At 37.1% G+C, this 16876-nt stretch overlaps 1 protein-coding gene across 6 annotated transcripts in view; it reads right to left on the bottom strand.

The window, feature by feature from the left end:
* Positions 1-662: 662 nt before the first annotated feature.
* Positions 663-16876, bottom strand: part of EPHA7 (EPH receptor A7) — a 164872-nt gene continuing 148658 nt past the window's right edge. For 4 of the 6 annotated variants that reach the window (XM_005144935.3, XM_034060481.1, XM_005144937.3 and 1 more), the window contains exons 15-17: positions 14618-14811; positions 13387-13542; positions 10123-12231 (exon numbers count right to left, since the gene is read on the bottom strand). In XM_005144935.3, coding sequence (XP_005144992.1) covers positions 12117-12231; positions 13387-13542; positions 14618-14811 — 465 coding nt within the window. In that variant the 3' untranslated portion in view covers positions 10123-12116. Of the gene's footprint in view, positions 859-10122; positions 12232-13386; positions 13543-14617; positions 14812-16876 lie in introns of those variants that run through there. The other 2 variants (XM_013127992.3, XM_005144938.3) reach the window with 2 other exon arrangements.

Consider the following 16876-nt stretch of genomic DNA (forward strand, 5'->3'; position numbering starts at 1 on the left):
CAATGTGAATGTTATAATTTCTGCTTCTTTCTGATAATGGAAGGACATTTTTAAACATCCTCAACTGGCTGGAGTATTGCAATTTTGCTGAGTACTTCCCAGCAAGGCCTATTTGTAAGTAGTGGTAAAGACTCCCATTGATTTGTCTGCATAAGAAAGGCTAACAGGATGCACTCTGCCACTTGCTACAAGCAACAGCATCAGTTGGAGTAAATCTGTATCATCCCAGCTTAAAATTCTTCCCCAGCAGGATCTTTGGAAATGTTTGATTTAGCTGCTTCTCCTTCTCCTTTACTCTTCTACATACATATTTTGTTTATAAGAGGGGAGCTAGAAAGAAGATGGGGAAGCAGGGTTATATTAGTGTGAGGAGCTTCCAGGGCAGGCTTCCAGGGCAGCTTTGCTGGCTCTTCTCTCCCTAGCAGCATCACCACGTCCTGCTTCGCCATCCTCCTGAAATCATCATGCTCTTCAGATGTGGTCTTTCATTCTTGTCATTAGTCATAATCCTCAGTTTGTCAGGTGTGTGTGCTGGCCTCTCCCATACACCTCTGTTTACTCTTCCTCCTGTTGCCAGTTTGTATCTCCCTTCTTCTCCATTCCTTTCCAAGCTTCTTTTCTACATTTCCATTCTCTAATCCCAACTAAAGTCCTTATGCGTTTTAAAAAAATGCCTCATAGCGTTCACTGTGCCTCCAAACCAATCTCATGATCTTATGGTTATAACTCTTGTTTTGCTTCCCCTTTCTGCTTCCTTTGTCTCCTGCCATTATTTCATTTCTATTCAGGCTGTCATCTCTTCTGGAAAGGGATTTTTCTTGTTCTCTGTTTTGCAAAGCACCTGGCATGTTTTTGATTCTGTCAAACAAATAATAACAACAGATATGAAATTGGCAGTGCAGCAGAATCCTGATTATCAGGAATAGAGGCAAATTACACTATCATCATCATGCCATGTATATACCACTGCTTGACAAAAATTCTCATCGACTAGCTAGGTAAACATTAATAAACCCAAAGATTCTCAAGCAAACATCTCTAACATGAAGGAAATGTAGTTGTGTTTCACGTTGGATCTCAATGAGCCACAGGGTTATAACTGACAATTTCGGTACTGGAAATAAAGGAAATAAATGAATGAGGTGCAGTTTTTCAGATGGGTGTTTGGGTATAAAATTAAGGACTGAGAGAAGATGTTGATAACTCTTTAAAACATAAGCAGGAAAAGGATGGAATGGGTGTGTTCAATTTAAACTCTGCTTAATTAAAAAAGCATACACACAGTAGTTAAATTCTAGCATGTATACTAATAAAGTAGACTCTCCTTTAGCCTAACTGATACTACCAGAAGCTCTCTTAGTATCACTAAAAAGTCTTATAAAACATTTTAATTGACTTGTCTTGGTCATTACATGATATTAGGCATCCAAAGACAAAGTTTATATTACTTATGTTGCCAAAGACAGACCCCCAGAGCTTAAAAAATGAAGAAAAAATTGTGCATTTTGTTGTACGTTTAGTGACAGGCTAGCCGTCTGAAATCTCTAGAACAATATAGTTTTAGGACTGATGGATGTAGGCCAGGACTGAATGGACATTATTGTACATATGGTTAGCAATCTCTTAACTAAATTATTTGAAAATTCCTGGGAGAAAAGCAATTTATTACAGACATTGAGACAAGCCAATGTAACAGTAATACTAAAGAAAAATAAATGAGTGAAGAACTGTCCCCCTGCCATACCAACCAATATTCTTACAGTTGATTCCAAAGTAGTATCTGCCATTCCAGCATATGGATTAGAGTATTTAACAGTGTGAATCAAAGGGAAGATACTCATCCAAGAGAAGAACATTATTAATATATTGTAGCATGCCATATATCTCTGTCACTAAACTGGACAAAATGGAAGATGTTTTATGATAAGCTGAGAAGAGGACCTGACAATATTAATAGCCTTAAAATCTGAGGCTTAGTAAACAAAAAGAAAAGCTAGATGAAACAATCTAATGAAGGGACAGAATGACTTTTTCTGTCTCTAGTGTAGTGTCCTAGGGACAAATTTTACATAGAGGCAAGGTATTAACTAAACTAAACCTTGCTTTTATTAGGTTCTTCTGCACCTGTCTTTTGAAACCCTAGTAATGCAAAGAATGTGTGAGAAAAGAATGTAACAAAAAGGAACTCTGAGGAGAAATCCTTTTCAAAAGAAAGAATTCTTTTAACTTTGATAGTTTGTTTTTTTTTAAGTGAAATATGTCTTTGAATTAGTAGAAATGATTGACATGAATTTATCCAAAGCTAAAGGCAAATGGTAGTCACAAATAGCACTTAGATGCACTAGCATTTAAATCTTCAGGTTACATTTGTGTTTGCTCTGTCTCAACTAACATCTTTTGGTCAGCACCAGGACGAAGGTTGCTGGATGATGACATGGTGCACATATACTCTGGACTGTGGCATAGCTTTACTAGGCTGCACCTAGTTCTCTCTGCCAGAGAGTTCACTAGAGCAGAAACCAGGTGCAAACTAACAACTATGAAACATCACCAAATGGAAGATGGGAATGCTGGTGTCACATTTAGCAAATTTATAATTTCTTTGCATCTGTATGACCTAGCTATTATCATAGCTGCCCTGCTATCCAATGTCATTCCAGGCCTGAATTAGATCCTTTGTCTCCCTAGAAAGAGACAGAAAAAAAAACCCAGATAGAAAAAACAGTTTGGAGAAACTGAAAGGCAGTCAAAGACAGTGGATAAATGGACTGATGTTTATCCTTCCTGCTGAAGTAAGGATAGGCTTCAGTTCTTGGTTGGAAGATCTTACAGACTGGTTGAATTTAGTACTCATTTACCTAGTCTCTGATACATGCCAAGGCCATACCTGTAGTCAATAATGGGACAAAATTAGCACACACTCATTACCACCACAATATAACTCCCACAGAAAAAAAACCCAGTGAGACCTAGTTCTCAGATGGTCCTTGGTAAGCCATCATGTATCCTAGCAGTAAATCTGGATGTGTCCCAAGGAAGCTGTTTTCAGAGATTCAGAATCCTAAATCTTTTCTTAAAGTATATGACTAAATACATCATTTCAACAGGAAATGCATGTAAAAGGGGGATCAAAGAGGTCATAAGCATTTTATCTAATAGTTGAACAATGGCAAAATGATATGAGAAACTGTGGTGCACACAGACCACAACATTAGCTCTTCTGGGACATAACAGGCCACTTAAGATCTTCCATGAAAAAACTCCATTTTACTCAGAACAACAGTCTTCTCATTCTGAGAGAAGTGGCATAGATATGAATTTTAGATTAAGAGGGAGCGGATCTCTGGAAGGGAAAGGCGCTTCAGGAGGGGAAGAGATTGTACAGTGCAGGAAGAAATTTCAGAGGTAATTTTGGATTAGTCTTAGCCTAACCAGCCTTCTCCCAGGCAAGCAACTACAGCTCAAAGTGTGTGGCAATATATGAATACCTACAGAGTCTCTCCCTTCCCACACAGAGGCTGAAAGTAACATGTGGGACTTTTTGTAATACCTTCTCACAGCCCAAAGCTGTAGAGCCAGTCTTATGCTTTCTATCCTTTCTCACCCATGAGAGATGTAAAATTTCCATGTGTTCTCAGATGAGAAATAGGCCATTCATCATATCACAAAAAGATAAGGCGAGCCTTCCTGTAAACTGAGGTAATAGGATGCCAGAGAGGTGTTACATTTTCATCAGCTGTGTAGCCTGAACTATGGGTAGCCACAATTCAGCTATCAATAAGCATGAGGGGAGTTGGTCTGTTGGTTTGTTCTGGTGGTTACACTAGACAAGGAGAGAAAGGAACCTTGGTGACAGCTGGATGTCACCACTGTGAGGTATCTCCATAATTTCAGCAAATGGCTTCTACTGATTTACATCATGTTCATCTGCTTACTAATGCTTACTGACCTTAGCAAACAAGGGCTTCCATCACTGAAAGGCCTTAAATACAACAAAACCAGTAGCAACAACACTATAGAACTTGAGGTCTAAACACTGCCAAATGTAGTACATTGCTTTGCAAAAGTATGATGTGATGGCTCAATGACAGATGTACAGCTGCATAACTGTATGCCAAGAGATGTGTTTTCTGTTTCTCTGGTATCTAAAGTGAAGCAGTGTTAGTTTAGACCTGAAAATTTAACATTAAATATCATGCAACTACTTGTAAAAGGATTATGATATACATAATATCTACTCCTCTAGAATTTTAAATTTAAATGACTTGACAGCACTGGATGTTAAAAAAATATTGAGCTTTACACAATCCTATTTCAAAATATAACAAAATATAAGGGTAAAAATGGTATTAGATGCTTTGAAGGCTTACTTTGTGAGGACCTTTTTTTTTTTTTCTTTTCCATAATTATTAAGATACTTTGCTATACTCACAGCAGGTAATATTTCTAGGGAATATCTTCATTCTTTTTCAGCAAATAATTCAGAAGCAGATAACACAGGTATAGCATTCATTTGCATATGACTTTCACTAATCCAGCTGTATTAATTTCATAAAATCAGTAAGGAAGAGGTTTGTAATAGTAAAAAGGAATGAGAAGAGACTTTTCCCAATTCATTACAGGGAGTATAAAATCACAGAGGTAACTCTCTCCTCCCACTGCCCTGAAATAGTCCCCTCACCAGGTGTTTTGATTTCTGCCATTCAGCTCTCTCTTAGATTGTACTTCCTACAGAAATATTTTGTTATTATTTTAAACATACTCAATCAGCTTATATCATTGGTGTTACTGGGCAATTCCCAATAACTTGGCACTCCACCCAAACCAAATTCTTTTCTTCTGTTGTCTGGACACATCTTATTCTTCCGCTGACCCCATATGGAAGCACCAGTGCGGCCAAGAACAGAAGAAAAATGGTGAAGACTTGGTCTAATTCTGTTATAGGATTATTTTTATTTTCATTTGTTTATTCTTGCAAACTCACAGATTTTGCATTTTATGGTCTAGTTTCAGTGACAGTGACAGACAATAACTGCTACCCAGAAAGTTCCATACTTTGATAAGTGTTTAATAGAGTGTGAATAACTGCACACAAAGACTCCCCCTAGACCCACCTTTTTTACTTTCTAAGCAAAATCCCACCCACCACTTAAAACCTGCCATTTCTGAATGGCTTCAGGAGGTATCTGGATGATTTTAGTTAAGTTTATTCCAAGCAAATTGTATTTCTCATGTAATTTACTATGTGCAGCTTCAGTGGGAGAACACATTTAATTTATGACTATGACTGAAAAGAGGGCTAATCTGAGATTCCTGAACCTTCTTGCTCAAGGTGCGCATGCATTCTTGGCATAGGCTGGTTTGTTCCTGAGGAAGTTGAAACATTTTCCAGCAGACATATTGAAAATGAACATGCATCCCTTCAGGAAGCCAGTGGAAACTGGCATAGTAAGACAGATTGAATAATAGTCAAGAAATTGCCTGAGTGATGTTTCTACAGACATGAAATGTGAGCAATCAATGTGGATACATTCTATTATTCTTCAGTCTAGCCTCTTTCAAGCCTCATTTTTATGTACTAGTAAAACTAATGGATTATTTTTCTTCTTAGTGAGATGGCATCTTTGGAGCAGGAAGTTTGTTTCTTAATGTAAAACTTATGGCTTTCTTGGTAATACTGAGGAAATCATCAGAGGATAATTTATGTAGCATTCAATAGACTATACAGACTCTTCAGCAGTCCTGTTTCTGGCTCAGAAGAGGAAGCCTTTAGTTATGAATGTGGGGCTATAATGTCTCCAGTATATAAATGACTTGCAATACTAAGACTCGTGGAAGTCCAATATCAGTAGCACACAGAAGTCTTTGGGCATAGCTATGGCTTAAGCACTGACTGAATTTTTCAGACTTGGCTATATTATGAGTCATCAGATAACCTCTAAGTTGTAGATTTTCATTATTAATATTATTATTAGCAGCACTGTTCTACAATAGGTTATTTGATTCAATTAAGTACTTAAGCCTTGGTCCATGGATTAATATATTTTCTGTTCCCCATTTAGGCTTTCTGGCACTAGGCATTATGTCTTGTTTTCTCCAAAACTCATTTGGCTGGCTATACAAGTTTCACATGGCTGTAACACACCTTTTTCCACATTATATCAAGGCATGAACTATTTTTTTTGACTTGTTGGTCACTCTAACTAGAGATTAATTTCACCCAATTTGTGTAGGATCAGTGCTAAAGTCTGCTATCATCACCCTAGACTTAAACTACTGTAAAACCTTCCAAGAGTAAATAGCATCAGAGTTCATGTTTTATTTTCAGGATTTTAATGCAAAATCCTTCTTTCATGTCTCTTTCAAGTCTGCTTGAATGAGCTGCGTATTGCCAGTTGCTTTACCATCTGTCTCAATTTAGTGTCTTTGACAAATTCCAATCTGTCCTGAGGAAAAATCAGAGTACTGAAACCACTCCACATTAGATTATTAGGTATATTTTATTAACACTGTCTCTTTATCAAAACAAAAAAATCTTTACACTCCTTAACTCTCCTGCCAGCAAAGTCAGCAGAGCCCTACAACTTAGACTCACATATCTGAATGGCTTCACATGTTTCACTTTGCATTCCCTCCCATTTTCTGAATTTTCACCAGGTATGAAAGTGAGGGTCTTCCTCTTTAAATTTTAACCTTTTATAATCTCTCAGGACATTACCTACACAGTCTATACAGCATATAAACTCCACAAGTCCTTTCACATTTAAATTGCCTTATCCACCTGAAAGTGCACTGAGAATTTCACAGTTATGATAGACATGCTGATTTTGTTCCTTAGCCTGTCCCAACAGATTTTACTGTGTTAATTATCCTAACTTTAAAAACTCATAAAACCAAATCCAGAAAGGAAAAACTGCCACAAATGTAGTTTGCATTCTGTCACAAGTCTTTTGTCAGGATACTGCAGATTTTATGCCTATGGTTTAATATCTTATATTTTTCAAATTCCTGTATGGAATATGTTACAAAAGTGGTGAGCCAAGTCATACTTTGGGTTTCACAGGTTATTTGTTGGATTGTTTTCTTCCTTTATTTTTCACATGTGGTTGCCCATCTCCCCCTCCCCAAACTTCTGTATCCCCCTCACCCCATCCCTCCACAATCCTTCTTGCAGGATATTTAATTACAGAACTCCCTATTCTCAAGTAAATAGAGGGCTGCACTATGCAAAAATAAAGATCTCTTGTATTGTAAAGATCTTCTGTAATTGTTGGCTAAGAGTGACAGCCCCTAAGGGAACAGGAGAGAAAATACAGGCTGCTGCCCAGAATTTCTTGTTTTACTAGAAATTAGTTTGAGGCTACGACTTTTGAGTAGCATCCCAGATCTACCATCTATTCATTCCAAGTTAGTGGGGGAAAATATGCCTTTTTATACATATCAGTTAATTAATCAGAAATACAATCGTAACAGGTCCTGACAACGCAGAAACCCTGCTGTGCTGGTTGCTCAGCAAATCATAGCACCAACTGCCTCAATACCCCTGCAGCACCTGCTGCCAGAATTACTGTTAGGCAAGAATTTGTATTGTACTTTTCCTAAACTGGTCTTGTCGTCTTGCCTGGGAATTGTTCTCTTCCACAAACATCCAAAATGCCACTTGTTTAAAATAAAACAAACCAACAAACAAAACCCACCAAAACAAAATGCGTATCACGAGCATATCAGTTTCTAACTGCATGCAAGGAAGTAATTAATTAAGGATGTGTTAGCTCTAACATGTCACATATATATTTTTAAAAGGTGGAATGACCATTTTTGGCCTTCACTCCCCACACACAAGCAGTGGATGGCTTCATGCCATTATTGGGCAACTGAATAATTGCTGAACCACCCTTGTGGCAGGGTGTCTTAGCATCACTTGGTATTATGGCTGTAATAACATGATCATCATCCTCAGCAGTAACCCAAAAGTCACAGAATTTAAATCAATCATTCTCAAAATGACTATATATGAATTATTTAGAAAGTTAAGGACAAATTATTATTATTTTTTTTATTTCAACTACTAACCAATAAATGTAAAAAAATACCAACAACAAAACAAAAATAACCCTTTTTATCCCCCCACATTAAAGCAATAGTTTTTGTAACATTCAAAACAGTGGAAACTATTTACCGCATATTACTATTAGTGAAGAAAAGCATATTTAATTTAAAGTCATGTTTTTCAAACTCCCTTAGTGGATGCCAGATAACTCCAGCTTAAACAAATATAAAACCCCCTCATTTAAAATGGAGAATAATACAGACAGAGCTCAGTTATTGAGATATTAAGGGCAACATTCAATTTGAGATACATTTAAGCATCTGTGCCTCCTGGAGATTTTTACATGACAAGGCTTTAGATAAACATGTTTTTGCAAACAGCAACTATCATATCTGATCACATAACCTCTGTATGAAGCAGTATGTCAGCAAATACTTGATTATTTAAAATATTAAATAATTGTAATTTACTAGGCAGGTCTTCCTCAGAACAATCACAAATTTTTCAAGAATTAATACCCATATACAAAAAGCATTTAGATGATCCGTTACAAATCTCTGAATAATAGTTTAAAAAAAATAAAAAAATTCACCCCTTTCTGTGATAAAGCCCAGTTTAAATACATTCTGGGACATCCTAGTAGTGGAGGAGCTGCCTTTCTACAACACTCAGCTTGCAGGGGAAACTGCAGCTGCCAAGGACATACAGGGTAGGAATCACCTCACCTAACTTTAACTATCTAGACATTAGACGCCTAATTTAAGCTAACCATCTGGGTTCCCTCTACAGGTAATGGAGATAAGCATTCCCAGAGGGGGATTCATCCTGTTTGTCTTAGGCATCGTACTTTTAGATGATTGTAGATGGATAAATTCAAGAAAGATCAGCCTCACTGACAGCCTGATAATCTGCCTTCAGCGATGCATGATTTCCAAATTCAATGAAATTAAGCCAGAACTGAGATAATGTCTTTATTTTGTCATTTAGCCTTTAATTTTCCCTCCGACCCAGATTTTTCTTCAGTTTCTTCCAACTTTTTTCTGCACTTTAATTTTTCTTACACTGGACTATGTTTTTTTTGGAACCAGGGGAACTGCAACCAACATCAATATGTTGCTGCTCTACTAGTTAAAATCCATTTACATGCATGTGCTCTAAACTGAAGTAATGTTCTGAGCAGATAGATACGATAGGAGTATCGACAGCTATTGTGCTTTCTGGGTCTACTCTATACCCTTCAAATGTGTAAAAATCTGTGACAACATTAAGGCAGTCAAGGTATATAGATGAATGACAAAATATATTTACTATTCAAAGAAGTAAAACAACAAACAATAAGGAACTCAAACAACAAAAAATAACGAAGAAATACCATTAGGGTCCTCACTTTCACATGTGTGAGCCCAGGTCACCACATGTGGTTTGAGGCCTCTGTGCTTCAGAATATTGAAAAATTCCTAAAGGTGAAGCCTGGCCTTAACTCTTTTGCATTTAGGGTTTGTGAGTTCTCAGCAATACCAGCATTGCTGCATCGCACCTTTAATCACCAAGCCCTTAAAAACAATAGCCAAGATTTATAAGGAAGAAGGTGTCTGAACTTAGACTCCTAAATTCATAGCTGGGTGCCTAAAGTAGCAGTACAACTGACAAGCACCCTGTGCAGCTGCCCACAGATGCTCACCCCAGTAGTGAGGCACTTAGCATTTGTTATAACACAAAATGGGTGCTTATTATTCAAGAGTGTTCCAACGGCTACTTGAAGTGCCTTGGCTGAATGTTTGTGTGCACTAATTTCCACTACTGGGCATGCAGTCTACTCTGCGTCTTGTTTCTACAGCATTTCTAGAAAAAATTAATTTTAATAGTTAAAAAACCGTCTTGAGCTGCATACAAGAAAATAACTCCATTTCTACTGAATGACAATCTAATATGAAATAAGAATATTCACCTTTTTTTCTTACTCTGCCCAAATCCAGGCAATAAATTAGGCTTCTCAGCATGACTGTAAAGTGCTGTGAATTGTATAAACAATCATATATGGACACTGAAAAATAACCCTTATGCACATTGCATTATAGTTCCAAAAATATATTTACAGTCTATTACAAAGATTACAAATGGAAGTGTCTATGTAACGGGATTATGTTATTTAAAAGCTTTTTACAGATTTTCTTTAACAAAAGCAGGGGGGACAAAAACTTAGTATAATCAAACTGATTTTTCTACAAAACAAATAAATAAAATGACAAATATAACACTGTACAGTGATCTAAAAAGGGGGAGAAAAAAGGAGGGTGAAAATGATGCATTTAAGTTTTTGATAACTATCTTTGGTCCTAAATGTGGGAAAACACATTATGTAGCACTGAATATACATGTTTGTCTGTGATGCTCTGCAAGTAAAATAGAAAAATATAGTGCATTTTCAATGTTTTCAGAGCTCACTACACATAAATATGTGTACAAAACAAGACAGTATAAATAAAATTTACAAGTTTTACAAAGGAACATTTACAGGGTTTTTCTTTCATTTTTATTTTTTTTGTGTGGATGCCCACATTATCAAACAAGACCAATTTATGACTGATCCCTGGGATCTTTCTCTATCAAAATCAATAGAAGCAGCCCAATTCTCTTTGGAAGTACAGCATTTCATTGCTGGGGTAGTTCACAATTTTCAGATTTTTTTTTAAAGCGTTTCTCTCTGATTCATATGTATTCCTGCAATATATGTAGAGACACTGTTCATTATTGCTTATAGTAGTTAAATATTTTAATCAAACAAAATTTATCTATAAATGGTGTAAAGATATTCCACTGAGCAATTACTCTTGCATCTGTGCTCCTGATGAATGACTGACTGTTGTGTCTGTGTGAGCACACACGTGCATAATTGTTCAGAGCAGCAAAAGCTTATGAAAAAAACTGAAAATTTTGAACTGCCCCTTGCCTCATGCTCTACAGTTTTCATATAAAATCTATGTCCTCATTCTGACAGCTGGACTGTATACGGCTTAAACTCATATAAAATATATGCCAGCTATTTCTCTCAGATTTGCTAATGCAGAGTACTGAAAAAAAAAGTGATGTGCTCAGATTAAATGGTTTAGGTAACATCGGAGAACTGCACCTGTGTTCTGAGATACTCCTACAATCACTTGTCCACTCAATGCAGTATCTCAGCAGGTTTACATTTGTAGATCTACATCTTAGAATATATCTCACTTTCACTCTAGTCCATTAAAATCATCTTGCAAACAATTTGCTAAAAGTGCCTAGAACTACTTAGGGGTCATTATTGCTTTTCTTTTTCTTTTTTTTTTCTCTTTTATTTTCTTTTAAAAGATAGTATATGTGTAACCTTAAAAAATTCTTTAAAAAATATCAGAGCTCTTGGCACCTTGCATTTTCCTGACTCCCTGCCAATTAGCTAGCCATGTCAATACGGTGCTGATCTAACAAAAGTAAATGGCACAAAAGGATACCAAAGTTCGGACAGTTATACATTGCTTGGTCATGCTTCTTAAATCTCTAGGAACTCAAATAATCCTTCAGAGGTACCCAGTGTAGTAATGTGTCATAGAATTAGCACTAAAAAGGTCCAAAGATATAAACATCATACTAAAAGAAAGTCTTTATGAAGAATAAACACAAATGATTAAAAAAAGATTCAGAAATCACAGATTTAAGGAAAATATCTTGTTGAATTCAACAATAATATCATGATTTTATCTGACAAATATATTCTTTTTTAAATTTTTATGTACATTTAAAAAGTCTATTAGATAAAAAGGAGGTTAGAGAGCTCAAGGTGTTTGTATGTTTCAGGTAGTACTTTGTTTATTGTCACTGCTGTTTTCCTTGCCACCACTGGTGGATCCTAATTCCCTTTTCATAAATTCTGGTGGCACTTAGGAGTTCAAGTCTGTAGGTGCTTCTTGTAGCTCTTCTATTCACTGCAGGAAGGACCCAGGAAATCAAGTGTCTTCTAGCAGCACTTCATATATACTGAAGGCCAGTGCTGTTCTCTCAGTCTGTCACCTCCCTCATAAGGGAGAAATGTCTATCACACTTGGATGCCAGTGCCGTGTAAATGTAGCATTTGTGCTCTCATAGTCTGAATGCTGCTCATGATTTTCTTTTGATGACCAACCAACGTGATCCCTAAACTCATCACATCCCTGGGAAAGATAAATGCGTACATTGTTAATTTTTCAACTTAGACTGCTATTGTATGGTATTCAACTGTGAGTCAAAGCTACGAAGTGGTCTGTGCTACAGGTTTCTAACATTGAGGCTACACTGGAACCTCAGCTCCGTACTGTGAAGTTCATATAGGCACTGTTCAACTTCTCAGTGAAGAGTGCAATTACATGTCAACTGTCATGTAATTACACTGCATGTATCTCCACATCTAAGAATGAGGCCAGTATGTTTTCACTACGATAATCTTTCATTGTGGCTCTTAGGGACACGCGAAGAAAGAGACACTCCTCTTGTAAAATACTTCAGGTGGCTTTCAGGACAAAGTTATACATAAACACAAGATTTTGGGGATTACATTCTGACTTCTAAAGAGATGCCTAGAGAAACCCTTTGCATATTCACCCATACCCATCATGCAAATGAATGAGCAGCTGTTTCAATTTCACTGCTACCAGTGCTACCTGACCTAGTAGAAGCTTGTGGGCTCTAATGACAGTTCTCCAGCTACAGGCTGAGACCCCTATTAATACCAGGCAGATGAGAGTAGGGTTGCAAACTTGAGATTATTGTTTAGAAACTTGCATAGAAAACCACTGCTCTCTGTAAGAGGAATTATATGTGTTTGGCAACCACCAGGATAAGCATGATGTTTGCAGGGTGCCAAGAAGACCTGTTTAAGATGGCAGTACCAATACAGGCCATGCTTGCCTTCAGAAAATTGTTTTGCTTCTATAGACTTATTGTGATGCAAAGTCATTTCTTGCAGGACACAGACAGCCCCCAGCCAATTAGAAGAAAATTCCACATCTTCCTAGTACAAGCCTGGAAAAAAGTACCAGTTAGGTAGTGGAGGCAAAGTGGTTATTTTCCTATACATACATACTTTGAAATTGGTCACAATCTCCCTCAAATTCTAGGCCCTTGCTGTTATTTCAGTCGCTCTCAAAAGCAGGGAAAAAGGTGATGCCACCACGGGATGCTCTAATATAACATCATCAGCTGTTAAACTTGCTGGCTTACCCTCAAGTACCATGTTTGTACTCAGGGTAAAATTTTGGAGTTGAACATTATGTATTCTTTTACCTAGAAATTCCCTAAATACAAGTTAAACATGCCCAGTACTAACTTACTCAATAGTCATCCTGGCAACTGATTCAAGAGAGTTGTAGCCTGCTGCTGTGAAATTATCCTTATATCTTTCCATCTTAATAGCTTGTAACCATTCGCCTACGGAGCAGAAAGTGGTAAAATCGGGAGTGTTCTGGTCCAGAAGAGGGCTAATTGGTCTACGGAGAAGGAAAAAGGAAAGTAAGTTGTTTCCAAAGAGTGTAAAACATCAGGGAGTATTTAGCAAGGTGAGAGTCAAATAAGTCTGGGGTATTAAAAACGTCAAGAGTAGAAACTAACTGGCCTTTACACACAGTTCAGATTATTCTGTGAGTAGTTCTTGACTACTCTGTAGTTGACAGTATGTACTTCCTAAGCTTATTCATGTAAAAGACGAAAGGTCAGATTAAGCAAAATCAGCCTAACAGATTATTGTCACCAACAGAAAATCAACCTTATTACCTAGCATGACAAAAGCTGCAACTACAGTTGCTGAGTAAAATATCTTAAGCATCTTAGAAAATATAGAAGTAACTATTCTCATTATTCAATTGGATGGGACAAAACAACGACAAGGAAAGAACAGAGACACAAAGTTGCTTAAGGTCACACAAGCATATCAGTCAGTAGAAGAACCGGGAATGGAACACAGGCTAGCTGATTCCCTAGTGCAGTGGTCTAGCTAGCAGATCTAAAGATTACCATGATTAAATAATTCTTGAAATTACTAAGAAGCCATTAAAAACTACACCATGAAATACAATGAGATTTAATCACTGAAGGGAGTAAAAGCCAGAAAATGAAAGGTAAAAATCTAGAGTGTAGCATGTCAAAGTGCATTGACAGAGTATGAGTATTATTAATTACTATTTCTACTGTAGCAGTTCCTAGGGCAAGGGATGCATCACACAAAACTGCAGTAGATGACGACCCTTGCCCTTCAGACTTCACAATTTTAAGAAACAAAGAAAACAAAAACGGCTAGTGGAGAGAGAGTGGAAAGAGTGACGAGCAGGCAGTAGTTTGCTGAGAAATGTGTTAGTTCCATGTTATTTATTTATTTTGCCTATTTTTTAAGAAATTCCTTTTTTTTGTCATGGTAAAAAAAGAAGGGCAAATGAGGGAAGGGAAGAAGAGGGAACAGAAGGAAGAAGGAACTGAGACACACATGGAATAAGTGTGAACTGGAACCAGCAACCAAGAACATTCAGGTGCATTCATCATCATAAGAACACATTCTAGAGCTTTTCTTACCTGCTACAGGTTCCCAGTGGGGTTTTCAAGCTGTTTGGGTTTCTAATCATTTTGTCCAGAATACCAACTATCTGCTCAAACTTCGGCCTTTCACCACGTTCCTTCTGCCAACAATCCAGCATCAGCTGGTGCAGTCCTGCTGGGCAGTCCATGGGTGCTGGCAAACGATAGCCTTCTTCAATTGCTTTTATCACCTAGTAGTCAACATAGTTAATCATTGTTCATCAAGGGATATTTAAAGAATGTATACTGCTACCCAGTTCAAGAAATAAAAGGGGGGAAAAAAACAATAAATTAAAATTTGCTATCATGGTTACAGAAATATGAGTCTGTTGTTTTGACACTAGCCTTCATGTTTTCTAATAATTTCCCTGACTTTGTTTGGGCTTATTAAGCATATTGTTCTATATGTGCAGAACATAGCTATATTACCTAGTCAAGTGAGCAGCAGGGAACAACAATTAAATTCACCTAGGGAGCAACAGATAGATTGATAAATGGAGTTATTTCAGAAAGCATTATTACTTGCCCCAAGGCTTTTATGAAAGAGTGTGTGGCAGAAGCAACTGACTTGTAAATGGATAGGGATCTGTGCACGCACATATAATATACAAAAAGCCTGAAGATATTATAAAAGGATCCAAGAAAAATGTTTATCAGACAGAAATTGTTAGGGGAAAAAAAAAGTTGTATTCTATGTCTAGCCATGTTATATTAATGATAAAGTAGCAGAAACATGCCATGTGAGAGAGGAAGACCTGGCTGAATGGTATTTTAATATATCAGCTAAACAGAAAGTTAGATTTAATAAGAGATGCTGCTAGGTGATGATATCATTGAAGGAGAGCATAAAATGTCTGAACCAAGAATTACACCCACCCATTGACTTCCTTAGCCAAGTCCATTTGGATTTAAACAGAAAATAAAAATGGGTAAAGTAAAATCACAGGAAACTGCTGAAGACCTTGAGGACGGGATACGAAAGCACATCAGGAAGCAAGGCAGGTAATAAAGGCTTGTGAAAAAGGACTAAAACACTGTTCATGGGGGATTTCAAGTATACTGACATTGACTGACATGGCAGTATTAGAATTGCTAAGAAAGAGTTCTTGTTCCTTAAGGGCAGTGCATAGGACTGTATTCTCCCTCAGTTTGTATAGAAAGCAAGGTTAGAAACTGTTCTGGTTGTAGCCCCAGGAAATAGACCTGGTATAATAAATAAAGTTGGTGAGTATCTAGGATTTAGTGAAAATAATACCTTCAGATAGATAGAAAATATTCCACAGGTTGTGTGAGAAGATGCAAAAGCAGTGGACTGCAAGATAACTGCAAAGAATACAAAATTACCTTCGAAAAACCTGGCTGAAACCCATGATTGTATCAAAACCTTTTGCAGAAAAGAAGCTCTTTAAAAAGAGGACGTACAGCCCAGTGGCAGGGCACTTACTGCAGGTTTGTGTCACAAAATGCCTTCTGACCTCAGGGAAACTGCATCATCTCTCTGGGCCTCAGCTTCTATCTGAACATTTAGAATGACAGCACTATCTGACAACTCAAAAATGACTGAAATATATTCAATTCCTGCAGCAATATAGACACCTTAAAGAATGAGTGTGGTGCCCTTTTAGAGACAGTGACATTATCTCTCAGGGTAGGGAGAGAGGATTTCTGCGGAAGAACAGGGAAAATGGAAGAACAGTACTATGCAGGAAAGAGAACATTAAAAGTAAAATGTAAGATACTTTGGAGTGCTATTAAGAGGAAAAAAATAAAAGAACAACTCCTTACAGTAAAGGAATGGAGTAAAAGTGAAAAATAAGCTACAGTGTGTTTAGGACAACTGGTGTATTATGAAAATCAATGCAGAAATTTCTGAACTTCTAAAAGGTAAAAGGTATTAAACCCTTTATGCATACTACATATGATTTACCACAAAAGAAGCAGTTGCATAAGAGGTCAGAAGGCAGAGACCTCCAATGAGGAATGAAAAAATAGGTAACAGCAAGAGCAACACAATCATCAAAATATCTGAGATACTCAGAACTGACAAACCACCTAGTTAAGACTGTATCTAAAAGTATATGGGTTAGTGAAAACATGAACAAAAGGATCATGAGCAGGACTTTTCCATATTCATTATGAGCTGCAGAGAAATCTGAAGAGAGTTAGGAATCAAGAAGGAAATTTTAAAAAGGATTTTGGGATACTGCAGAATCAATTTCTCTGATGTGTGTTCTGAGCAAGAAGGGTGAAACTAAG

Source organism: Melopsittacus undulatus, chromosome 3 (assembly GCF_012275295.1).
Source record: "Melopsittacus undulatus isolate bMelUnd1 chromosome 3, bMelUnd1.mat.Z, whole genome shotgun sequence".
Lineage (NCBI taxonomy): Eukaryota > Metazoa > Chordata > Aves > Psittaciformes > Psittaculidae > Melopsittacus > Melopsittacus undulatus.